We start from the raw sequence: 26,793 nt of genomic DNA on the forward strand, positions 1-26,793 counted from the left end.
TTGCAATCAACAAAGGAATCATGTTTTCTCTTTTGCTACCTTCTTTCTTTGAAAACTCTTTTGAGGCATTTCTCCTGATTTCACTCACAAATTTTTCCCGTCCGTGATTTACGACCCATATGCAATAACCCATATAGTACGACTCCATTCGCATTTAAAATTTGCTTGATTGTATTATTTCAAATTTCGTACCTAAAATTTTCTTTATTGCGTCACCCAGATATCACATATCAAAAGAAGGTTTTGAAGATTTAAAAAATCATTTACGTTAACATTGAAAATCTGACTTTCCGAGAAAAGTTGTAGACCTTAATCTGATCTGATGTTTATGAATAACGCAAATCCCGAAAAAAAAAACATTTTTAAGAATCTGGTTGATTTAATTTGCAATTCTCGCACTCATGGCAAAACCTATGAGTTGTAACACAGTATTGATACAATTCAATATCAGTAAGTTGATGTTAATCAGCTTCATCTTTACCTCCCCATTGGGCAATGTACCCATTTAGAGGGAATTTCTTGAATTTGTCACTTTTGAGGTACTTGTCAATTTGGGGCAAACTTTCAACATCCTTTTTGAATCTGGCAACATTGGGGAATTTGTCCAGGTAACTTGGCTCTAGACACTCAATCGCGTCCAGACCAGACCAGAAAAAGAAATCACCCACAAATATTTTTTCGCCCATGAGCCATTTCTGATTGGCTAATCGCTCCTCGTAATAAACCAGTCTGGCGGGAAGAGTATCCAGGAATTCTGACTTTTTCTCATGGAAGTCGCTTTGGTAACAAAGTATGGCAAATCTGATCTTAAAATCATAGACGTTGTCCATCATCGCTTCCTGTTTTGATATTTCGACGTTTGTTTCGCCACCAAACAAACCATACTTTCGACCTAAATGAAAGCAGATTTTATAACGCTTCTATTCTCGTTACTCTTGAAAAAATTAAATTATTTGCTTCATGCTGAAATTGAAAGCGCTGCCTAACAACCCGAATGACAAATTAACTTTTGTCACATCCTAGATGGAACAGATTTCACTTGAAATTGTGGAGCAAAAACTTTTTCTGGTAAAGCAACTTTAACAATTAATATTAACATTGACATTGCTTTAAACTACTAAATATAATCCAACTTGTCGCTGTTTACCGCAAAAATATGCTAACATTATATAAAGAAGGCGGAAACAAAAATCATTGCTCATATAGGAATTTGGTTGAGAATTTGAATCTCATGATATTTTTAACAAAAGTCAGTCAATTATGATTTCGGCTAGTTGAAACACTTTTGCGCAGAACAAAGTGAGCAAAAAACGTTCTGCTAAAACAGCTATTAGCCAATTGATGAAGCTGCAACCTCATACCTAAATTCTTGTGCATACTTCAAATTTCAATATTTGGCAAACTTTTAAATGTTTTAGTGGTTTGGCCCTGCAGATCAGACAAAACTTAAGAAATTATTTCAGTTCTTTTAATTAGTCGAGCGCGCACAATGAGTGGCCGATGAAAAATAGCATAGTGTGCTTCAGCAGAAGACTCCGATTTAAGATGTTCAAAAACCTAGCATTTTGTGTGGTATCCGATTAAGTTTTGTTAATTAGCAAAAATATCCTTTGAAATTTAGGGTCCCACTATCTTGATACCAGACCCTGCATTTATTATCTTCCAATTCTAAAGATCAACTTTTAAAATATAAAACCGCAGTGAAATTGTCTTCCGTACAATTTTCTTTCCGGAGAGAAACGAAAAGAGAAACAATAGCTCAATAAAACAATAGCTTTTCAAAATATTTTTCAGCGAAAAATTAGACTAAAACAAAAATGGAATAATTAATTGTGGCTATATATTTGAATTATGCGGCATATATGAAACTAGCAAAATAGGAATATTGAAAAATAAATGAAAAGGGAAAAACACATGATTGAAAGACATCGTCAACAAATCGCTGAACAAATTTGCACGTTACTGGTTCTATTTGTGTGAGATAGATTAACTTTTATTTGACCGAAAAAAATTCTTATGACTTATGACTATGAGCTGAAAAAAATTTTTGTTGAGTCACATAAAACCTATCTTAGGATGAAATTTATCTCGGTTTCCAAATGCGTATTATTCAAAATTATATAAACAACTTTTATAACAGCCAAATATATCGCCAAAAGAAGCAAAAATTGCAAAACGTTTTATTTTGATAATTAGCATATAGTCTCCGTTTTTTTTTGCCCTTTTAAGCAAAAACTGTGCTAAACAAATTTTCTTTACGTTTATTTTGTTTTGAAAAACGTTGTGCATTAGAGTGTGCAGATAAACCATGCTGGGTAACAGAATAAATGACAACTTAATTGTTTGAAAGAAGTTACTTGAATTTGAAATCTTTCGAAAAATTGTACTCATAAGTTCAGGTAAAATTGTATTCACAAATTGTCAATTTATGGAATTATAAACATAACATCGGAATAGATTATTAAATTAAACAAGTAGAAACAAAAAATAGAAAACAAAATATAAGGAGTTACTACTGCTGATCGATTATACTTTGCATTTTATTGTTAAGTCCGGTTCACTGCAGATTCCTTTATGAAAAATTTTTTTGTCTCTTCATTCCTAGACGATTGAGTTTTAAAAAATGCCAATAACTTTTTGCCAGAACATTTTCTACTGAATCAAAAAACCGGCAATGGAGTGACTGTTTTGTAAAAAGTTTCTTGTTTGATACAAAATTCCTTCATATAGCTGAAAAGTTACAAGATTTTTTTTTGTAAAGTCTCTGTTGAAATATTTTGATGAAGAATTTGTCAAGAAGTTGCTGGAGACCGATTTTTAAAATTGATTTTTTAAATTTTTTCCGCATACTTTAGCCTGAAATTCAATCAACTTTTTATATTCAAACAATCCAATAATTTTTCTTTTTTAATTCAACAGTTTATGAATAATAGGGGGTTGGAATTAATTGTGAGGAAACATTATGGTGCCTCCGTGGTATTATCACACACACAAACGTTACTCAAAAGATACTCCCGGCGTGAAGTGGCTTGTCAAAAAAGCTTCAATTTGGATACTAAATCGCGGAATCTGAGATTTGGATACTCAATCGCGGAATCTGAGATGATGATTGGAACGCATGCAAATGGAACAATATATTCCGTTTTTCTGATGAGGGGAGTATCTCCGGCACAGTGCCACAGTAAAAAAGTCACAGTGTGCGAATGAAATTTGTAATGCAATTAATGGTCAAGTCAAACTGATTCAATAAGCCAAAAACTGTCTTATTTGTTCCTACGGGTTTGCACTCAATTTCTGCTTGAAGTAAAGACAATTTCTAGATAATTCGTTGCAAAATGTAAACTGTAAAGATAATTTAGAACACAATATATAGTAAATATCCACGTTACTCAGAGAGCATCAGTTCAAATTATAAGTCCGAAAAACTGAATTTGTTTGCTTTAGCAACCCATACAATCCAAGAAACTGTTTCAAGGAAAGTTTTTTGTAGATAACAAACATCATAAGATTTTATTACCGTAAACATTAACAATTAATTTTACACGATAATACAACTTATCTTAGTAGCAACAAACTATCAGTAAGAACACTCATGAATTGTGGTCTATTGATTTAAGTGGATCTCCCAGCCCATCATAGAGCCCGAAATCCTCACTACAGTTAACTTTTTTTTTCACGTGAGTTTTTCAGCTTTGTGTATGCTAGAGAAAAAATTCTATGAGGACATCTCCGGAAAAGCCGTAGAATTGGGGTACGCAGTCTGAGATCCCAGACCGAAAGTTGATATGTCCAGACCGAAATGAACACAGAAGGGGGGTGTCGTGCGTTCAAAATTACACGGCCTGGACATACGAATGAACGCATGATAGTCTGGACATAGGCAACTTTGAACGAACGATAGTCTGGACATACGCACTTTTGAACGCAAGAAGAACGCACTGAAATTTTTGACCGCACGAAAGTCTGGACATAGTTGTTTTTGAACGCACGATGGTTTGGACATGAACGAACAAATTTTTTAAAATTGACCGCACGAATTTTGGTTTGAAACGTACAAAATTCTGGTCATATATGATTTTGAATGCACGAAAGTCTGGACATAGGCACTTTTGAACGCACGAACAACAATAAAAATTTTTTGAAGGCACGAATGTCCGGACAGAGGTACGTTCCGTCTTGGGCGGTCTGGACATAGAAATGTTTTGCCTGGGACGGTCTGGACATATGGATTTTCGGTCTGGGACCTCGACCTGGGTATCGAGAAAGTTTTCATACGCTGTCATACGAAAGAAAATCGAAGGAAAAATCAAATTATAATTGTTGGAACTAAAAAATAATCAATCAGCTGTCAAAAATAAACTTCAGAAAACACAGAACGGGGAAAGCGCCTTCAGCTCATTAATCCTATTACCCAGCGACAATTTTTTATTATAAAAAATGGAAAAAATCAACATCACAGGTCTACTGCTTTTAGACAGTTATTCTTCCCTGCAACTCAAAGAAAAATGAATTTTATTCCTTTGCGTCCAAGAAGAATTAAATTTGATAACGAAATTATAACATTTTCACAAAGCTCTATTTTCTGAAAATGCAAATACTTTTGATAATAATAAATAGCTTCAGTTTTCTTTAGTATCACAATGCTTATTGTTACTGCATTGAGCCCCATAGTACAATCCATTTTTAAAAAATAATGCAACAAAATATCCCATCATGCTGAGAAGTGGCGTTGTTTCATGTAAAATGAAACTCACAGTTGAGATTTCTCTTAAAGTTCGGTACTGGTGAAGAATATTGTTTTTGCTGACCAGTGCGTTGTTTTTTGATATCTCCAATTAAATTAAGTAAAAGTATTAATATATAAAAAATAGATTAAAAAATATCTTAAAATGTTTTTAACGGAGCTCGGAAACTCCACCTAAACTTAAAATGCGGGAAAAAACATTGATTGAAAAAAGCAAAAAATTTTCTTCGGCTGCCTGGTCAGCAAGCTGAAGTGACCTTTGTTCAAACCATCTCCAAGCAAACACCTACTCCTTCTGCGCTCTAAATACAACGTCGGGGCAATGATCCGGAACTTCGCCAATCAGAGGTAAATTCGGTCTGGTGTGGTCTAATCTCAAGTGGTTTCCAGCGCACTTCGAACGAAGACAAAGTTTTGAACGCTCTATAGTCTAATCAGAAGTCATTTTGGTTTTGGACGGTCTGATCAGTGGTAACCTTTCACTGGGTTGTCTGTAGCTGAAAACAGTTTATCAAGAGCGTTGTATAACATGTTAACATGACGGTAACTATTAAGAAAAGCAAACCAAGTCTGAACTAAAGTTTGACTGAAATTGGTCAGATACGCTTTGAAAAGTTAAAAAAATGTTAAGCTTAAAAAGAGCGCAATCAAATTGCAGCTTTGATGACAATTGCTCAGGATGAAAACAGCAAACAAAGACAGGTATTGGTCACAAAAATGGAAGGCGCAATTATATATTCCCCTACCAACGGATCAATTCAATTATGTTTATTGACCAGATCAACCAGAATTTGGTCACACCTGACCAAACCAATCATTTTTTAGTCACTTTTTGCAAGATTTAACTGACTGTTCTCCAAAATTGTGGCCAGACCGGACAGAGCAAGGTCAGACTTTTTCCCTGACCAAGTCCCAACCGTTGACCATACCGAAAAGTCCCTAGGCCAGACCATTGGCCAGATCCACTTAAACATGCAGAAGTATCCAATAAAAATCGGAATTTTTTTGTTTCTCTTTTTTGGACGAGAAAGGTAGATGAAAATTATTAAAAACTTGTATTGAACAGACCGTCAATTTAAAGACCGTTGCGCAATTCAAAAGTTAATTTCATGAAGCAGTCTAACCACATAGAAATAGGTGTTGTTTTTCATTGATCTGTTGTTATTAGCAGCCAATGCATTACCCATTCATACATTTTGCAGAGACTGTACGTTTCTTCTATTGGCTGTTTGTTTGGTCCTGGGATATGTTTACTGTCGAGACCAAACAAACCCAAATACGGGCCTAACTAAAGCAAATGAACCAAAATTTAGGCATTGCCTAGATCGAAATGTGGGTATTGGCGAGATCGAACAGACCAAAATGTGTGTATTGGCCAGACCCAGTGGACCAATGTCTACATTGGGCAGATGATACAGATCAAAATATTGGTAGGTTTTGATCAGCACTATCGGTCCAAAATTTGATAATGTCCAGACAGAAGGTATGATCAAAACTTTTTCTTGACCATTGAGTTGCGCCGCGCAGGATCCCCCTGTTCGCAACTCAAGTAGGTCGGGTAAAAATCTGGTCGCTGGGTAGCTCATTTGAACTGTTTTGTGCGCTCGAAGCCACTAATCACAAGTGGTTTCCAGCGCTCTTCGAACGCAGACAAAGTTTTGAACGCTCTATTGTCTGATCAGACATCATTTTGGTCTTGGACGGTGGTCTGATCAGTGGTAACCATTCTCTGGGTTGTCTGTAGCTAAAAAAAGTTTATCATGTGCGTTGTGTAACATTTTAGCCTGACGGTAACTATTAAGAAAAGCAAACCGAAAAGTCCCTAGGCCAGACCATTGGCCAGATCCACTTAAACATGCAGAAGTATCCAATAAAAATCGGAATTTTTTGTTTCTCTTTTTTGGACGAGAAAAGTAGATGAAAATTTTTAAAAACTTGTATTGAACAGACCGTCATTTTAAAGACCGTTGCCCAATTCAAAGGTTTAATTCATGAAGTAGTCTAACCACGTAGAAATAGGTGTTGTTTGTCATTGATCGGCTGTTATTTGCAGTCAACGCATTACCCATTCTTACATTTTGCAGAAACTGTACGTTTCTTCTATTGGCTGCACGTTTGGTCCTGGGATATGGTTACTGTCGAGACCAAACACACCCAAATGCGGGCCTTAACCAAAGCAAATGAACCAAAAGACCCAGTGGACCAATGTCTTTATGGGGCATATTGCGGCTGAGCTTAAAAACTCAGAAATCAAATTGAATAGCGCTCCAAGGTCATCTCAAGCAGTTCAATTTAGAATAGCATGACAAGCGAAATTTAATGCTACATTCTATTGAAGCCATAGGGATTTGTTCAATTTCATCAACATTTATATTTAGCAACTATTATTAGTACACAATCGGCATACATGAAGTGAAACTCAAACTCGAACTACCTCAACCACCAGTAAAACAATACTACGACTTAACAGTATTGCATCAGATTCTTTGCGATTGAATTGCGAATCAACCTGTTATTGATACAGAATATTCGACAAAACTTCTACATGGTTAACAAATTTCCCATGATATCAAATTTAAACTGAAAAGGTGACGTTATGGAAAAATGTTCACATTCTGCCGACAGTATTATCTACAACCAATCAACAGTTGAATTTGACATGTAAATCCACGTGACTAGCAGCTTAAAAGGAGCTTGAAAAACTACCAAAAATCAGTTGAAACTCGTAAATTTGGTTATAATAAAATCACAGACAGTGCGTATTGAAGCACACTTTCTTGAGCAGTAAATTAGTTGTTATCGTGTCTTATTTCTGTAGATCATATTAGTGATTGTACAGTTTTAACTTAACTTTGACTTGTGAAAAGAGAATTAACTTTGATATTATCAATCTTTCTTTCTGAGGAACAAAGTTCCTAAGTAAGAAAAGTTTTGTGCAAAGCACTTAGTCAATTGCTCTTACTGGCTTTAACGAAGCCTAGCCTAATTTCAATATTGGTGTTATTGAGGCCAATTAATGACTAGAAATTTGTTACCAAAGCGAATAATTGGAAATTCAGATAGCAATCTTCTTTGCGTTCGCGCTATTTTGTTACTTGATTAACCAAGTTCATTTAATATGAAATTCCGATTTATAAATTGAGATATTAACAAAAACTCAACAAATATTCGATTGTTTCAATTTGAATTATTTTGTTATTCTGAGAGAAACAAGTTTGTTATACAGCAAAGCTGAGCAATTAGTTATCAAGAGTAATTGTGCAACAAGTAATGCATCGGTAATCTACAGCAAAGCGGATAATACAGATCCCAAAAGTTAACTGGAAAAACACAATATCCGGACAGATTTGAAACCGCTGAAACGAACTGGGCGGTATAAAGTTTTCCTTGACTTTGATAGGAGAGCAGCCGTTACATTTGGTCCGCCGACCCGGACAGTGGAAGGCAAACTGCTGTCCAATTTGATGAAGAGAGTGCCAGATGGACACCCCAAAGAAATTCAAACGAATCAACAGCGCAACGCCAGTGAGGCAGAGCGAAAGTTGCGATTGCAATTCACAAAACACGTTGAAGAGTTGACCTCGCTTAAAAGGAACAAACAAAGCAAACCGCAACTAGGCAATCCAAGCACAACCAGCAGAGAGGAGCTTCAACCAACAGCTCAAAGGTACGACAAGAAGTTCCAAGATTTAGTGGGAGAATTTAACACTAAAACAGGGATTGGCTACAAAATAATTGAAGATTCAGATCGACCCAACAAACTAAAGGGCCCCTATCAACAGACTGTCCACGTCCTAAAGGAAGAAATACCCAACCAACTGCGGCGTCGAAACAAGCTTGCGCCCTACCAAGAAATTTCGTTGAAGAAAATCTGAAAGCAGCAAGGAAGTGCAAAGCAAGTTTGGACTATCATTGGCTTGCATATATAAGCAAAGGCACGCAACCAAAAATGAATGCAGAGCAAAGCAACGAAACCCATGCAGTGAACGACAGCGAGAGCAACAACAACTACCCAACAGACAGCCCAGTTGCTCAAACAGTGCAAAATTGAGCAACAGCAAGTGGCCAAGAGACGGAGAATGTTTCGGAAACATCATCAGCAAAGCAAAGGCAAGAGGAAAAGATGAGGAAATTCGATATCGAATTCGAAACCAAGATGCGACTGGAACAAGCACGGTTTGAGCGGAGGACGCTAGAGCTGGAAATGCAAATGAAGGAACTGGAAACCAAGCATCAACTACTGGAGGAAGAGCGCGAGCTAGAGCGCAAAGTGAAGAGAACAGCATTAGAGAGCGATGATGCTCGTTCCCAATCAACCAGTGCTCGAGACAAACCACCCTTCAACTGGACCCCCAAGAAGAGAAATGTCTCTTACTGGGCCAGCAGAATCGACAACCTTCTAACACCAGAATGGTCAACAGCTCGCTTCGAAGCCATCCCTGAAGTGAACAGGAATAGTCACTTCTCACGATATCGCAGCTCACGAGACCGATCCTCAAATGTTGAAGACCGAGAGGTTTTCCCCAGAGCTGGTCTGCCCACGATACAACATTGGGTACGCGGGAAGCAGTAGCCTACCAAAGCTCAAGTTGAATAGTTTTGATGGAAAACCCCTCGAATGGCCGGAGTGGTCTAGTATGTTCATTGCTACAGTGGATCAACTCAAATACCAAACTCAAAGATGAGCCACCTGAAGACCCTACTCACAGGCAAGGCAAGGTCAGCAATCTCTGGAATGGGCTATTCTGGACAGTTCTATGGTGCTGCATGGAGCATTCTGGAGAGGAAATTTAGAAGGCCTCATGTGATCATTGATGCACAACTGGAGTGTCTTCGCAAAGCAAGTCAGGTGAAACCTCACGACTCAACAGGTCTGATCAGTTTCTCAGTTATTGTTTCGAACTTTGTGAATGTGCTCAAAGAGTACAAGCAGATTGTTGATCTGCAATCGAGCTCGACACTGTATATGGCAGTAGATAAACTACCTCAAGTTCTCAAAGAGAAGTGGTGGTTCTATGTTGATTATAAAGATGAAGATTGGCTTGATCTAATTATGTTTGAAAAGTGGCTATCTAGGATAGCATTCGTGCACGAAGGGTTTTCAGCTTTCAAGGGAGAGCGAAGAGAAGAAGACCGAAGAAGCACAATTACAGACAAACGGTTCTCGAAAACATCGAACTTCAGTGCAAGTTCGAACGTGAAAGAAACGAATCAAACGCAAAGTGATCACTGTCCACTAGCTGATGGTACTCATAAAATATGGAACTGTCCACTATTCAGGAACTTAAGTGTGAATGATCGGTACGCAGCAGTGAGGAAGCAACGCTGATGTTACGGATGTCTAGATAAAGGACATGCAATCAAAGATTGTAAAGTCAATGCGTGCGGCATCAATGGATGCATCAAGAATCACAAGCGATTGCTACACTCAGACAACCAATTTGACGAGGGCAATCACGCAGTCAACGTAATCGCAGCAACAATCAACCAGAGTAACGAAGTTACTAGCTTTTTCAGATAGTTCCTGTCTCAATAAAGAGCAGTGGCAACAGGCTGAACGCATATGCTTTCCTCGATAGTGGATCAACGTTTTCATTCATCGATCAAAGTGTGTAAGAGAAGTTACGAGCCCACGGCACCGATGTGACGCTCAACATAACTGGCATACACGGAACGAAGGATCTGAAGCCAGAAAAGGTTCCTCTCAAAATAAAGGGACTACATTCAAAGGTGCATTCAATTGAAGCGGGAAACACAAACTAAAACAACAACAAGCTGAAGCAAAGCTTCAATCACTTGAGTGTTTTACCCAACAAAAGCTTCAACTTGATGGAGGTTGGCATTATCCTTGGTCAAGATGCTTATGAGCTACAACGCGCATTGGACTACAGGATAGGAACACGAAGTGAACCTTTCGCCGTTTTAACAGCGCTAGGATGGGTAGTCAGTGGACCCATGACGGGCAAAGAAGACAAAATGTTTGTCATTTTGCCTTCACTGAAGATGTGATAGTTGCTGAGAATATCCAAACCTGGTGGGATATAGAAACTTATGCTTCGAAAATCAAAGTCGTCAGTCAGTCAAAGAAGGAACTGCAGGCACAGAAGATGCTAGAGAGTACGACGAATATCACAGGCGAGCGGTACGAAGTGAGAATGCTGAAGTGAAGCAGAGTCAAACCTATCAAACAACTACAGCTCAGCCTTGCGTCAGCTTTACTCACTGGAGCGAAGATTCCAAAGGGACCCAAACCTGAAGAATTTGTATCAGCGGTCAATAGATACAGATGTAGAAAAGGCATTCGTAAACATACTGGACGGGTCAAAGGCACCTTCGGGAAAGAATGGTATTTGCCAAACCATCCAGTGCTAAACCGGAACAAGCCTGGCAAAGTAAGGCGTGTTTGCAATGCTGCCTCAAAGTACAAAGAAGTATGCCTAAATGATAAGCTACTAGCAGGACCTGACCTGCTACATGGGTTGATTGGAAGAATATTCAGTTTCCGTGAAGGACCAATAGCCCTGACAGCTGACATCGAATCGATGTTTCTACAAGTGCAAGTTCCCAAACAAGATAGAAGTTGATTGAGGTTCTTATGACGTCCAAGAACAAGTGAACCTTTTCGGATATCAGCGTCACTTGTCTGAAGCAAAGAGTTCTCCAACTTGCGCAAACTATGCTCTCAAGTGACTGGGACTGGACAACGAAGAACAGTATCAAATAGCAACCAAGGCAATACAAAGCAACCTCTACATGGACGATTTCATCAAATCAGTGGAAACCCCTGAAGCAATTGAAGTCTTCAATCAACTAAAACCTCTTCTCTCATGACATGGATTTGAACTGAAGAAGGGGATAAGCAACAAGGACGCAGTTACCAAAGCAATCCCAGAAGACTGGAAGTCAATCAGCAACACAAAGCAAGTCGAAGTGGAACCCAATACGGAGGGATCTTCAGTGCTAGGACTACAATGGACCGTTATTGATGACAGTCATCCAGTATGCAGAGGTAAGAACAAAGAGGTGGAAACACCTAAAACCCAGAGAAAGATTCTGTCAGTGGTATCTTCAGTATTCGACCCGATCGGATTGTTTGCTCCGTTCAGTGTTCACGAGACGACTTCTGAAAGGCATCCGGACTAATAATGGACAACATTGGGACAACGAAGTTGAGCCTAGTGAAGAAGACGAATTCCTGAGGTGGGAAGAACAACTTCCAATAGTGATTGAAACAAGCATCGATAGAAGATACTTCAGCAGAGAGAGGGATAAAGCCGAACTTCTTGTGTTTGCTGACGCATCCGAAGACACGATGTGTGCAGTAGCCCCTCTACGTTCACAACCAAAAGAATACTCAGCTGACTTAGCATTTGTCATTGGAAAATGCAGAGTGGCACCGATGAGGCATCTTTCAATACGGCGATTGGAATTGCAAGCGGCAGTCATGGCAGTGAGGTTGAAAGAACAGATAGTCAAGGAACATGGAAAAAAGATGAATAGTTGAAGTTTTTGGTCAGACTCAACTACGGTACTGCAGTGGATACACCGTTCCCCTCGTAAACAACAAGTGTTTGCGGCCAATCGAGTGGCTGAGATACTAGATACAACTGATGTTTCACAGTGGAAACATGTGAGCTGTATCAACAACCCAGCGGACATTGGCACCAGAGCAATCAACATTGAGGACAAAGCTGAAAAGGAAATTCCAAAAGGCAGCAAAATCCTACAATTCTCCCCTTTCTTAGACGAAGAGGGAATTATTCGAGCCAAAGGCAGAATAAGCGAAAGTCAATTGGAATTCAATGCAAAGCATCCGAAATTACTACATTGGAAGCATCATGCGGTTGAATTATTCTTGCGAAACGGGCACAAGAACAATCAACACGAAGGCACTGAGTATGTGAGAAACATTGTTCAGCAGGAGATGTGGATACTAGGCATACGGAACGCCTTAAGATCAATCAAGAACAAGTGCGTTAACTGCAGAAAGGCCGTGCACAAACGATAGCACCAGTCATGGCAGATCTAACCGAAGAACGGTTAGATGCTTCAACAGCCTTTACAATTGTTGAAGTCGACTATTTTGGCCGTTTCATTGTGAAGAGTGGGCGAAGAAATGAAAAGCGATGTTGTTGTCTCTTTACTTGTCTAACTATGAGAGCGGTGCATATAGAAGTGGTACCTAAGTTGGACACAGACAGTTGTCTCAATCTAATAATGAGATTTATTACTCGAAGAGGCAAACTAAGTGCAATCATCAGTGGCAACGGAACAAACTTTGTTGGAGCTGAAAGAGAGTGTGCAGAGTACATTGCGCCATGGAACAAAGAAGGGATCCAAGAACATCTAATTCAACGAGGAATCAGATAGAAGTTCAAACAACTTGCAGCACCTCACTTCGAAGGAGAATGGTAACGGTTGGTGAGAAGTTGCAAGAAAGCAATTTGTGCAGTGTTGGGGAACAGATCAGTCACCGAGGACGTTCTTTCGACAACGATGTGTATTGTTGAGCAGACATTGAACGCAAGACCGTTGACTCCAGTCAGTTCGGACGTTGACTTAGAAGCATTGACCCCCAATCGCTTCCTGCTTGGCAACAGGAAGGTTTGCTTACCCTATCTACCATGCGCAGAAAAATTTGTTGACCATCGAAAGCTTTTTCGACAAACTCAAGCATATGCAAATCTAAAATGGGACAGATTTCGTAAAGAAGATCTGCCAGCTCTGAATAATCGGCAAAAATGGCGATCTACAGCAAATGAAACCCTTGAAGAAGGCGATCTCGTTTCGTTAATCGAAGACAGCGATCAGCGTCGATATTACAACCTAGGTTGAGTTACGGAGACCATCGATGAGTCTGACGGTGTGATCCGATCGGCGTTAGTTCGAACGAACGACGGAGTGTACAAGAGACCAGTAGTGAAGCTCGCCCCAGTTTTACCTGGAAAAGATGTTTTTGCGATAGAAAACAGGGCCGGCGATATTGCGGCTAAACTTAATAACTCAGAAATCAAATTGAATAGCGTTCCAAGGTCATTTCAAGCAGTTCAATTTAGAATAGCATGACAAGCGAAATTTAATGCTACATTCTAATGAATCCATACGGATTTGTTCAATTTCTTCAACATTTATATTTAGCAACTATTATTAGCACACAATCGTCATACATGAAGGGAAACTCAAACTCGAACTACTTCAACCACCAGCAAAACAATACTAAGACTTAACAGTTTTGCATCAGATTCTTTGCGATTAGATTGCGAATCAACATGTTATTGATACAGAATATTCGACAAAATTTCTACATGGTTAACAGATTTCCCATGACATCAAATTTACACAGAAAAAATGACGTTATGGAAAAGTGTTCACATTCTGCCCACAGTACTATCTACAACCAATCAACAGTTGAATTTGACATGTAAATGCACGTGACTAGCAGCTTAAAAGGAGCTTCAAAAACTAACAAAAATCATTTGAAACTCGTATATTTGGTTATATTAAACTCACAGACATTGCGTATTGAAGCACACATTCTTGAGCAGTAAATTAATTGTTATCGTGTCTTATTTCTGTAATTCATATTAGTGATTCTACAGTTTTAACTTAACTTTGACTTGTGAGAAGAGAATTAACTTTGATATTATCAATCTTTCTTTCTGAGGAACAAAGTTCCTAAGTAAGAGAAATTTTGTGCAAAGCACTTAGTCAGTTGCCTTTACTGGCTTCAACGAAGCCTAGCCTAGTTTCAATATTAGTGTTATTGAGGCCAATTAAAGGCTAGAAATTTGTTACCAAAGCGAATAATTGGAAATTCAGATAACATTTTTCTTTGCGTTCGCGCTTTTTTGTTACTTGATTAACCAAGTTCATTATTGTTCCAAATAGTTATTAGGTCTATCACCAAGGACAGTACTTCGAGATAATTTGAAATTTCGATTTATAAATTGAGTTATTAACAAAAACTCAACAAATATCCTATTGTTTCAATTTGAATTATTTTTTTATTCTGAGAGAACAAGTTTGTTATGCAGCAAAGGTGAGCAATTAGTTATCAAGAAAAATTCTGCAACAAGTAATGCAACGGTAATCTACAGTATAGCTGATAATACAGTTCACAAAAGTTAACTGCAAAACACAATTTCCGGACAAATTGAAATCGCTGAAACGAACTGGGCGGTGTAAAGTTTTCCTTGACTTTGATAGGAGAGCAGCCGTTACAGGGCAGATGATACAGACCAAAATATTGGTGGGTACTGATCAGCCCTATCGGTCCAAAATTTGATAATGTCCAGACAGAAGGTATGGTCAAAACTTTTTCTTGACCATTGAGTTGCGCCGCGCAGGATCCCACTGTTCGCAACTCAAGTAGGTCGGGCAAATACCTGTCTGTGGTTGCTGGTTATCTCATTTGAACTGTTTTGTTGCTTGAAACGAAACTTGAAACGATTTTGACGCATTTATCAAAAGCTAATTTTGATTGGCTATCTTATTCGTAAGGCATATATTGTTAAATATTATCGCGTCGAATGACGCAATTTTTTTCAGGCTTACTCGCCTAATTTAATAGGTACCAAGGTCTGATCAGAATTGATTCTGGTCTGAACCTGAACCCGGGGGGGGGGGTGGGGGGATTTTATCAAATAGCACCCCCGTGTTGAGGATAATGACGAAAAAACGACAATCTTTTTGCAATAAATCGCTATTTTCGTCGTTTTTTCATCGTTTTCTTCGTTTTCGTTTGTTTCCGTCATTAAGTCATCTTTTCCTTGTAAGAAATGCTCGAATTGTAGAATTGATTGACCTTTTGTTTGTAAGAATTGATCTTTTTTTCGTTTCTTACATCGTTTTTTTCTTTCAAAAAGATATCGTCGTTTTCTGATTGTTTTTTTTCGTCGTTTTTTAGTTTTTTTAGTTCTACAAGTTTTAAAATTGAACTTTGAACTCTAACCTGTGGCTTTGGAAACGTTAGCTTTTTTCAACTTTGAGTGACACGTTTTAATCTAACGATTCGAAAACACTGTCCAAATTGCTCATTTGCAAGAGCGAGTGCATGATTTTGGCGTTTTTTGTACCGTTCGATTTTTTCAACTTTATGGGACAGACTACATTTAGTCCCATAAAAAAACTTAATACAAGCGAATATTCGAGAACGTGAAACACAAATGAACTATAGCGTGTCCCATAAAATTGAAATAAGCAAACGTTTCCAAAGCCACAGGTTAGAGTTCAAAGTTCAATTTTAAAACTTGTAGAAAAATTTGATCAAGGAAATCTTAATGGAGAAAACGTTGATATTCAAATGACCACATTGATGTTCAATTGCACGTTTTTGGCGTTTTTCGATCGTTTGCTTATTTCAACCTTATGGGACAGACTATAACAATAGTTTCTTACAATAAAATAATGACAAAATAACGAAGAAACCGACAATTACCACGTAAGGGATTTGATCGTTTTTGTCTAAGGAAAACGATTAAAAAACGACGATTTCTTACAAGTGAAAAACGAAATTCTTCAACACGGGCCGGCTCATATTTATTGTCCTTACCCAAGTACTTCATGATCGTCTGAGTCTGGGCAGTTTTGAACTCCCCGTCAATCAAGTAGGGCAAATTTGGGAACTCAATTCCCAGGTTAACCTTGTCGTTTTCGAACCAATCCTGGGCGTTTTTGGGTGTGTACTCTTTCCATTCGTAGGGAACTTCAAGGTACTCTAGAAGCAATTTGATTGGCTCTCCCATACCTCGAATCTTCCAATAGCCCAATTTGAGAGTCATTGTTGAGACTTGAAGCAAAGAGTTCTGATATTACGAGTCAGCGCCCCTACCAATTAAAGAGGACCATTTGGTCTTTTCAAATGTATCATTCCACAAAACGCTTCGTAGTTCATGTAAGAGGGGTGTCCCGCTTTTGCATTCATTCTTATTTGTTCAACCCCTAAAACACCCCGCTGATTTTCACCCCCTTTTCATTTCACCTCTATCAAGTCACCCCCATTATTTTTCACCCCTCTATCATTTCACACCTATCATTTCAACCCTCTAAAATTTCATCCCTCTCTCATTTCACTTCTCTATCATTTCAACCCTCTATTAATTCACCCCTAAATATTTTCAACCCCCTCCCCCCCCCCCCCCCTCCACTTGACCTTAAAAAGGGCAAATAATTAGGCCGCTGAAACGGGCCTACAGTGTGGGATATGGCGTCCAAGAAATGATTAAACTAATAATCTGGTTATTGTGAACTGTCTTTGTCCATTTTATTGCCAAATTTCACAAATTATGTAATACTACGAATTAAAGTTATGGGCTCTGACTCGCACAGCTGTTATTTTCGCACTAAATTATTATTTAAATTTCAATACGACCGGGATGAGGATAACCTTGATAACCGGGTTAAGGCTTGAAATTGGGTAAATGACAGCTGAAACGAACAAATTTTGAACTCTAAACACCGTAAGTGGTTTAGGTAAACAATCTCTTAGTTTAGTCGAATAACATATAAGACCAGGTGTATACTGCATTTGCGATTGATAAAAGTGTTCCTTTCAATGAGCGACGAAAAGTTATTGATCAGGAAATAATATCAATTGAACATCAAACAATCAAACGAACAAGAGCAATAAAATTCCAGCGAGAGCTTAAAATGTCGGATTAGCAAAAAAACTAAATTTGGAGGCTTTTCATTTTTATTAAGGGGAAAATATTTTCTGCATAGACATTACTCGCCTCATGTTTTTTTGCAGAAAAGTAAAAATGACTAGGAAAATCACAATAAATTTTATTTGCAGTTTATTTTTATCACTTTAACCCTACTTGAAGCACTTTGACAGATTTAAGCAATCAAATTTCAACGCATTCTGAAGTCTGCATAAAGCTGAATTCAGCGAAACTTCGAAAACCCTCAATTGATCAACTATGTGGACATTTGGGACATTTGCATACATAATCTGTCCCATAAATTTGAAATCAGCGAATGTTCGAAAAACGCCAAAATCGTGCAATTGAGCATCAAGGTGGTCAATTGAATATCAACGTTTTCTCCACCCGGGTCGAGGTTTGGTGGTGAATTTTCGTAAGAAATGCGGTGAAATGCGGTGAAAAAAAAATAATTTTCGCCGCGTATTTCTTACATCTTTTTGCGGTGAATGCGGTGAATTATTTTTTTTCACCGCGTTCTCAGCGGCGGTGATTTATTCTTTTTCACCGCTTAATGCGATGAAATATTTTTTTTTCACCGCGTCTAGCGGTGAAAAAAAAATAATTCACTGCTTTCTCTCAAGCGGTGAATTATTTTTATTCACCGCTATATGCGGTGAAAAAAAATGATTCATCGCATCAAGCGGTGAAAAAAAATAATTAACCGCCACCGAGAACGCGGTGAAAAAAAATTCAGCGCGATCCACCGCATTCACCACAAAAAGATGTAAGAAAGACGCGGTGAAAAATATTTTTTTTCACCGCATTTCGCCGCATTTCTTACGAAAACTCACCGTGTTTTCTATGAGTTCACCCTGCTGAACTTTTCTTACCTGAATCAGCGCTTCAGCTGATTTTTTAGTCAAACCAGGCATCAATAGACAGCTCACTGCAGACAATCTCCATCAGCAACAATTTTTTAATGTTCAGCAACTTTTACTCATTTTTTAAAATTATTCAAGAGCTTCAAACAGAACCGCTAGTTTTGATTAATTTCCCATTTGAGCCTCTACGCAACAACGCTAGCGCTGTTTTCCTCTTTTCAAAAACCGAAAGAATCAATCAACCAATCAATTATCAAATCAAACAAAATTCAAAGTCGACAATATAAATAAGTACAATTCGTTCGTAAAACAAACTTCAAAATGAGAAAATCAAAATAAGACAATGTACAGTTAAAAGGCAAACACCAAATGAAATTGCGAAAATATAACGCAGAAAAGAATTAGAAAGTTTCAAACAACCTTGGAATTTCTGCAGTTCAGTTTTCTGCAATAAAGTGTTTGATATTTTCACTACTTTTGTCTGCCTTGAACACTTTCCAGTTTCAATTGCATCCAACTATTTTTTTTGAAAATATGCAATAATTTTTTGAAAGTAGATTACAGCAAGAGTTCAAAAATTTAGGTTGGGGGGTCGATAATTTGCTCCATCATATAGAAAAAATGGTTTAAAAATAAAAATTTTTGATATTTTCACTACTTTTGTCTGCCTTCAACACTTTCCAGTTTCAATTGCATCCAACTATTTTTTTTTCAAAATTCGCAATAATTTTTTGAAAATAGATTACAGCAACAGTTCAAAAATTAAGGTTGGGGGGTCGATAATTTGCTCCATCATATAGAAAAATGGTTTAAGAATAAAAATTTTTGATAATTTCACTACTTTTGTCTGCCTTCAACACTTTCCAGTTTCAATTGCATCCAACTATTTTTTTTCAAAATTTGCAATATTTTTTTGAAAGTATATTACAGCAAGAGTTCAAAAATTTAGGTTGGGGGGTCGATAATTTGCTCCATCATATAGAAAAAATGGTTTAAAAATAAAAATTTTTGGTTTGCTCACTACTTTTGTCTGCTTTCAACACTTTTCAGTTTCATCTGCATCCAACTGATTTTATTGAAAAAAATATGGATACTTCAGCCCACAACAAAATCTCACATAATTTAACGCTCTTTAGCGTTGACACCTAGACCTGGGGTCGAATAGCGGTGAATTATTTTTTTTCACGGCATTCACCGCATTCACCGCATTTCTTACATTAATTTGCCATAATATTCTATGCGGTGAATTTTCGTAAGAAATGCGGTGAATTTGGTGATGAATTTTTTTAAGAAATGCCGTGAAAAGCGGTGAATTATTTTTTTTCACCGCATTCACCGCAATCACCGCATTTCTTACGAAAAATCACCGCATTCACCGCATTTCTTACGAAAACTTACCCAAAAACCTCGACCCGGGCATTAAGATTTCTTTGATCAAATTTTTCTACATGTTTTAAAATTGAACTTTGAGCTCTAACCTGTGGCTTTGGAAACGTTAGCTTATTTCAACTTTGTGTGACACGTTTTAATCTAACGATTCGAAAACACTGTCCAAATTGCTCATTTGCAAGAGCAATTTGGACAGTGTTTACCCAAATACCTCGACCCGGGCATTAAGATTTCTTTGATCAAATTTTTCTACATGTTTTAAAATTGAACTTTGAGCTCTAACCTGTGGCTTTGGAAACGTTAGATTTTTCAACTTTGTGTGACACGTTTTAATCTAACGATTCGAAAACACTGTCCAAATTGCTCATTTGCAAGAGCGAGTGCATGATTTTGGCGTTTTTTGTACCGTTCGATTTTTTCAACTTTATGGGACAGACTACATTTAGTCCCATAAAAAAACTTAATACAAGCGAATATTCGACAACGTGAAACACAAATGAACTATAGCGTGTCCCATAAAATTGAAATAAGCAAACGTTTCCAAAGCCACAGGTTAGAGTTCAAAGTTCAATTTTAAAACTTGTAGAAAAATTTGATCAAGGAAATCTTAATGGAGAAAACGTTGATATTCAAATGACCACATTGATGTTCAATTGCACTTTTTTGGCGTTTTTCGATCGTTTGCTTATTTCAACCTTATGGGACAGACTATAACAATAGTTTCTTACAATAAAATAATGACAAAATAACGAAGAAACCGACAATTACCACGTAAGGGATTTGATCGTTTTTGTCTAAGGAAAACAATTAAAAAACGACGATTTCTTACAAGTGAAAAACGAAATTCTTCAACACGGGCCGGCTCATATTTATTGTCCTTACCCAAGTACTTCATGATCGTCTGAGTCTGGGCAGTTTTGAACTCACCGTCAATCAAGTAGGGCAAATTTGGGAACTCAATTCCCAGGTTAACCTTGTCGTTTTCGAACCAATCCTGGGCGTTTTTGGGTGTGTACTCTTTCCATTCGTAGGGAACTTCAAGGTACTCTAGAAGCAATTTGATTGGCTCTCCCATACCTCGAATCTTCCAATAGCCCAATTTGAGAGTCATTGTTGAGACTTGAAGCAAAGAGTTCTGATATTACGAGTCAGCGCCCCTACCAATTAAAGAGGACCATTTGGTCATTTCAAATGTATCATTCCACAAAACGCTTCGTAATTCATGTAAGAGGGGTGTCCCGCTTTTGCATTCATTCTTATTTGTTCAACCCCTAAAACACCCCGCTGATTTTCACCCCCTTTTCATTTCACCTCTATCAAGTCACCCCCATTATTTTTCACCCCTCTATCATTTCACACCTATCATTTCAACCCTCTAAAATTTCATCCCTCTCTCATTTCACTTCTCTATCATTTCAACCCTCTATTAATTCACCCCTAAATATTTTCAACCCTTCCCCCCCCCCTCCACTTGACCTTAAAAAGGGCAAATAATTAGGCCGCTGAAACGGGCCTACAGTGTGGGATATGGCGTCCAAGAAATGATTAAACTAATAATCTGGTTATTGTGAACTGTCTTTGTCCATTTTATTGCCAAATTTCACAAATTATGTAATACTACGAATTAAAGTTATGGGCTCTGACTCGCACAGCTGTTATTTTCGCACTAAATTATTATTTAAATTTCAATACGACCGAGATGAGGATAACCTTGATAACCGGGTTAAGGCTTGAAATTGGGTAAATGACAGCTGAAACGAACAAATTTTGAACTCTAAACACCGTAAGTGGTTTAGGCAAGCAATCTCTTAGTTTAGTCGAATAACATATAAGACCAGGTGTATACTGCATTTGCGATTGATAAAAGTGTTCCTTTCAATGAGCGACGAAAAGTTATTGATCAGGAAATAATATCAATTGAACATCAAACAATCAAACGAACAAGAGCAATAAAATTCCAGCGAGAGCTTAAAATGTCGGATTAGCAAAAAAACTAAATTTGGAGGCTTTTCATTTTTATTAAGGGGAAAATATTTTCTGCATAGACATTACTCGCCTCATGTTTTTTTGCAGAAAAGTAAAAATGACTAGGAAAATCACAATAAATTTTATTTGCAGTTTATTTTTATCACTTTAACCCTACTTGAAGCACTTTGACAGATTTAAGCAATCAAATTTCAACGCATTCTGAAGTCTGCATAAAGCTGAATTCAGCGAAACTTCGAAAACCCTCAATTGATCAACTATGTGGACATTTGGGACATTTGCATACATAATCTGTCCCATAAATTTGAAATCAGCGAATGTTCGAAAAACGCCAAAATCGTGCAATTGAGCATCAAGGTGGTCAATTGAATATCAACGTTTTCTCCAACCGGGTCGAGGTTTGGTGGTGAATTTTCGTAAGAAATGCGGTGAAATGCGGTGAAAAAAAAATAATTTTCGCCGCGTATTTCTTACATCTTTTTGCGGTGAATGCGGTGAATTATTTTTTTTCACCGCGTTCTCAGTGGCGGTGATTTATTCTTTTTCACCGCTTAATGCGATAAATTATTTTTTTTCACCGCGTCTAGCGGTGAAAAAAATATAATTCACCGCTTTCTCTCAAGCGGTGAATTATTTTTATTCACCGCTATATGCGGTAAAAAAAAATTCATCGCATCAAGCGGTGAAAAAAAATAATTAAACGCCACCGAGAACGCGTTGAAAAAAAAATTCAGCGCGATTCACCGCATTCACCACAAAAAGATGTAAGAAATACGCGGTGAAAAATATTTTTTTTCACCGCATTTTGCCGCATTTCTTACGAAAACTCACCGTGCTTTCTATGAGTTCACCCTGCTGAACTTTTCTTACCTGAATCAGCGCTTCAGCTGATTTTTTAATCAAACCAGGCATCAATAGACAGCTCACTGCAGACAATCTCCATCAGCAACAATTTTTTACTGTTCAGCAACTTTTACTCATTTTTTTAAATTATTCAAGAGCTTCAAACAAAACCGCTAGTTTTGATTAATTTCCCATTTGAGCCTCTACGCAACAACGCTAGCGCTGTTTTCCTCTTTTCAAAAACCGAAAGAATCAATCAACCAATCAATTATCAAATCAAACAAAATTCAAAGTCGACAATATAAATAAGTACAATTCGTTCGTAAAACAAACTTCGAAATGAGAAAATCAAAATAAGACAATGTACAGTTAAAAGGCAAACACCAAATGAAATTGCGAAAATATAACGCAGAAAAGAATTAGAAAGTTTCAAACAACCTTGGAATTTCTGCAGTTCAGTTTTCTGCAATAAAGTGTTTGATATTTTCACTACTTTTTTCTGCCTTGAACACTTTCCAGTTTCAATTGCATCCAACTATTTTTTTTTGAAAATATGCAATAATTTTTTGAAAGTAGATTACAGCAAGAGTTCAAAAATTTAGGTTGGGGGGTCGATAATTTGCTCCATCATATAGAAAAAATGGTTTAAAAATAAAAATTTTTGGTTTGCTTACTACTTTTGTCTGCTTTCAACACTTTCCAGTTTCATCTGCATCCAACTGATTTTATTGAAAACATTATGGATACTTCAGCCCACAACAAAATCTCACATAATTTAACGCTCTTTAGCGTTGACACCTAGACCTGGGGTCGAATAGCGGTGAATTATTTTTTTTCACCGCATTCACCGCATTCACCGCATTTCTTACATTAATTTGCCATAATAGTCTATGCGGCGAATTTTTGTAAGAAATGCGGTGAATTTGGTGATGAATTTTTTTAAGAAATGCCGTGAAAAGCGGTGAATTATTTTTTTCACCGCATTCACCGCAATCACCGCATTTCTTACGAAAAATCACCGCATTCACCGCATTTCTTACGAAAATTTACCCAAAAACCTTGACCCGGGCATTAAGATTTCTTTGATCAAATTTTTCTACATGTTTTAAAATTGAACTTTGAGCTCTAACCTGTGGCTTTGGAAACGTTAGCTTATTTCAACTTTGTGTGACACGTTTTAATCTAACGATTCGAAAACACTGTCCAAATTGCTCATTTGCAAGAGCTAGTGCATGATTTTGGCGTTTTTTGTACCGTTCGATTTTTTCAACTTTATGGGACAGACTACATTTAGTCCCATAAAAAAAACTTAATACAAGCGAATATTCGACAACGTGAAACACAAATGAACTATAGCGTGTCCCATAAAATTGAAATAAGCAAACGTTTCCAAAGCCACAGGTTAGAGTTCAAAGTTCAATTTTAAAACTTGTAGAAAAATTTGATCAAGGAAATCTTAATGGAGAAAACGTTGATATTCAAATGACCACATTGATGTTCAATTGCACGTTTTTGGCGCTTTTCGATCGTTTGCTTATTTCAACCTTATGGGACAGACTATACATATTCTATGCCATGACGTTTTCAGACTATCAAACGTTCTAAAGCTCAAACTTCAAATATAAAATATGGAGATGTCAACGTTTTTGATGTTCATTAAAACAATTCTGTAATGTAGATTTTGAATTTTACTCCTTTAAACTTCAAGAACTGAAGCTTCTTATATTGGCAGGAATGCAGAATTACGAATTACACAAAGCAAAAATTGTAGATATGGTTTTAAAAGTCCGCTCAAAAAATTCACTTTCAGCAAGGCCTGGTACTATGTTTATAAATAACTATTGAAATGCGCGGTCTCTAACATCAAAATGCCGAGTGCAAATCAGCATCCAAAAATCGTTTCTATGAAGTGAAACCAATCCACCGAAATTGTTTCGGATTCTGTGAGCCCGGGTTGGGAGTCCACCGATACCAATAAGTAGTTAACTAATATGAGATCACAAAACAGTATGTAGCAAAAATGTTTTCACTAGTGTTGATTAAAATTTCTTATCTCAAGCAAATTTGAATGGAAAAATTCGAAGGACCCCAAAAATCTGTAAGGTGTCATTATTTTTCAGTTTATCGCCAAGCGACAAGACGAATTCAATAAACGGAAAAATAGGGAATCTTCTAATTTTAAGAAAGCGGGAAAGAGAAACACCACCATTTTCTACAGATCAAAATGTTAATGAGCAAAATGGCAACACAACGAATGCCTCTAACGTTAGAGATTCATCTTGCATTTACTCTTGTAAGTTTTGTTGTATTCATGAAAAACTGCTATCAGTGCATAAAAAATAAGGTTAAGTAGGTGAATCCGCATACGTTCTGATCTTTTAAAGTATTTGACCAATACATGTCATCTGTTATATCAAGCTTATATGAAAACAGATCCATTGAGCAGCATCCGTGTACTCAGAAACTTTCAGAAAAGGAATCGAAACTTTGGCCTGCGGGCATCCAAACACTAAGTCTTATGATTCGAGGTAGTGCGTTTTTGATCCAAACTGCGGGTTGTATGAATCGAATTAAAGCGTTGCTGTCCAAATTTTTAGGTATTTGATTCTATATCCAAGTATCTTCTATATACTTTAATTCTATGTAGTGTGAGTAGATGTAACAGAGTTTTGAGAAAAATAAAAGTTCCGGGTTGAAATATCCCGGTTATGTAAGATCCCGGTTGAAATTTGAATGGCTAACTTGTATCAACTTGTCAGTTTCTTGCAAGTACCTACAAGGCGATGCATCGCCTTGCATGTTTTTCTTCCGAAAACTTACAAGTTTTCATATGTTGACCATTCGACTTACAAGTTTTCACAATTTAAACATTCAAGTCACATTTCTTTCAAATTATCCATTCGACTTATAAGTTTCTGAAATTAAATAAGCGAAATAAATCATATGCTTTGAGAGAAGTTCATAGAGGATACGTTTTCACATGATAACCATTCAACTTATTCTGTAGAAAAAAAACAGTTAAACATCGCAACACGCAAGACATGAAGGTACACATAATCTGCGGATCGATTGAAAAAAAGTAAACATCAGGAAATAGATTTTGTATGATTAACTGTTTTTTGTAAATGTGCAAATTAAAACTAACTTTGCCAACAAAAACTAAATACAAGATAATCGCTAACAGAAAATAAGCAAGATCGTACATGGTAAATTATGCTGGTCTTTCCCATTATAGCCCCCAGCTTAGTGATCAGATAACCTATAGCCCCCCAATTATGGTAATTGTACCATAATGGGGGTCTATAATTTCATGGGGGGCTATAAGGGGAAAGACCCAATTATGCCACCATGAATAAGCATCTTAAAGACAATGATTCGTTCTAGGAACTTTTGGTTGACAAATTTGCGAACTATGATCAGAAACTTTCAGTATATGAATCGAAAATTTGGCCTGTGCGCATCAAAACACTAAGTTTTATTATTCGATATAGCGAGTTTTTGATTCAAACTGCGGGTTATATGAATCGAAATAAAAGGGTTGCCGTCCAAATTTTTGGGTTTTTGATTCTATATCCAAGTATACTCTATATACTTCAATTCTATGTACTGTGAGCAGATGCAACAGAGTTTTATGGCAAAATAGAGATCCCGGGTGAAAGATCCCGGGTTTGTAAGATCCCGGTTGAAATTTTAATGGTTAACTTGTATGAACTTGTCAGTTTCTTGCAAGTTTTTGCACAGGGATACATCGCCTTGCATGTTTTTCTTCCGAAGACTTGCAAGTTTTTATAAGATGATCATTGGACTTACAAGTCCTCACAACTTAACCATTCAACTCACATTGATTTCAAACTAGCCATTCGAGATACAAGTTTTTGAAATTAAACTTGCGACTTAAAACATATGTTTCGAGAGAAGTCCTCAGAACATAAGTTCTCAAAAGATAATCATTATGCTTATACTGTAGGAAAAAAAACTATAAAACACCGCATGACATGAATGTGCATATATTCTGCACATCGAAAGAAGAAATATAAGCATCTGGAAGTGCTTTATCCCTAATCAACTGTATTCAGGAACAGCGAGTGCTGGAGTTTTGGCATGAGTTTTTGTGTTTTAATTTGAAAACACGGCTAATTGGACCCAAGCACAACCTAATTGCAGCTGACGCGTTAATTCGAGGCTTTCTGTGTCTTTCCCATTAGAGCTTCCGCCTATCTTAGGGGGCTTGTAGCATCCCCCCCCCGCCCCTCCCACACACACACATACACACACACACACACACACAAACATATTATATATACAT

At 37.3% G+C, this 26,793-nt stretch overlaps 1 protein-coding gene across 3 annotated transcripts; it reads right to left on the reverse strand.

Annotated features, from left to right (window-relative positions):
- Positions 1-359: 359 nt before the first annotated feature.
- On the reverse strand, positions 360-17,508 carry LOC142354013 (glutathione S-transferase Mu 6-like). 3 transcript variants are annotated; one of them, XM_075406273.1, is made up of 3 exons: positions 17,070-17,508; positions 16,296-16,548; positions 360-892 (listed from the first exon to the last, which is right to left on the reverse strand). In XM_075406273.1, the coding sequence occupies exons 2-3, from the start codon at positions 16,522-16,524 to the stop codon at positions 462-464; spliced, it is 660 nt and encodes a 219-aa protein (XP_075262388.1). In that variant the 5' UTR covers positions 16,525-16,548; positions 17,070-17,508; the 3' UTR covers positions 360-461. The 3 variants fall into 3 exon arrangements, with proteins under 3 accessions (XP_075262388.1, XP_075262389.1, XP_075262387.1); XM_075406274.1 differs by having other exon boundaries at positions 16,296-16,532; positions 17,064-17,508; XM_075406272.1 differs by having other exon boundaries at positions 17,064-17,508.
- Between the last annotated feature and the right edge of the window lie 9,285 nt (positions 17,509-26,793).

This window comes from Convolutriloba macropyga, chromosome 15, assembly GCF_964194025.1.
Source record: "Convolutriloba macropyga chromosome 15, txConMacr16.3, whole genome shotgun sequence".
Taxonomy (NCBI): Eukaryota; Metazoa; Xenacoelomorpha; order Acoela; family Convolutidae; genus Convolutriloba; species Convolutriloba macropyga.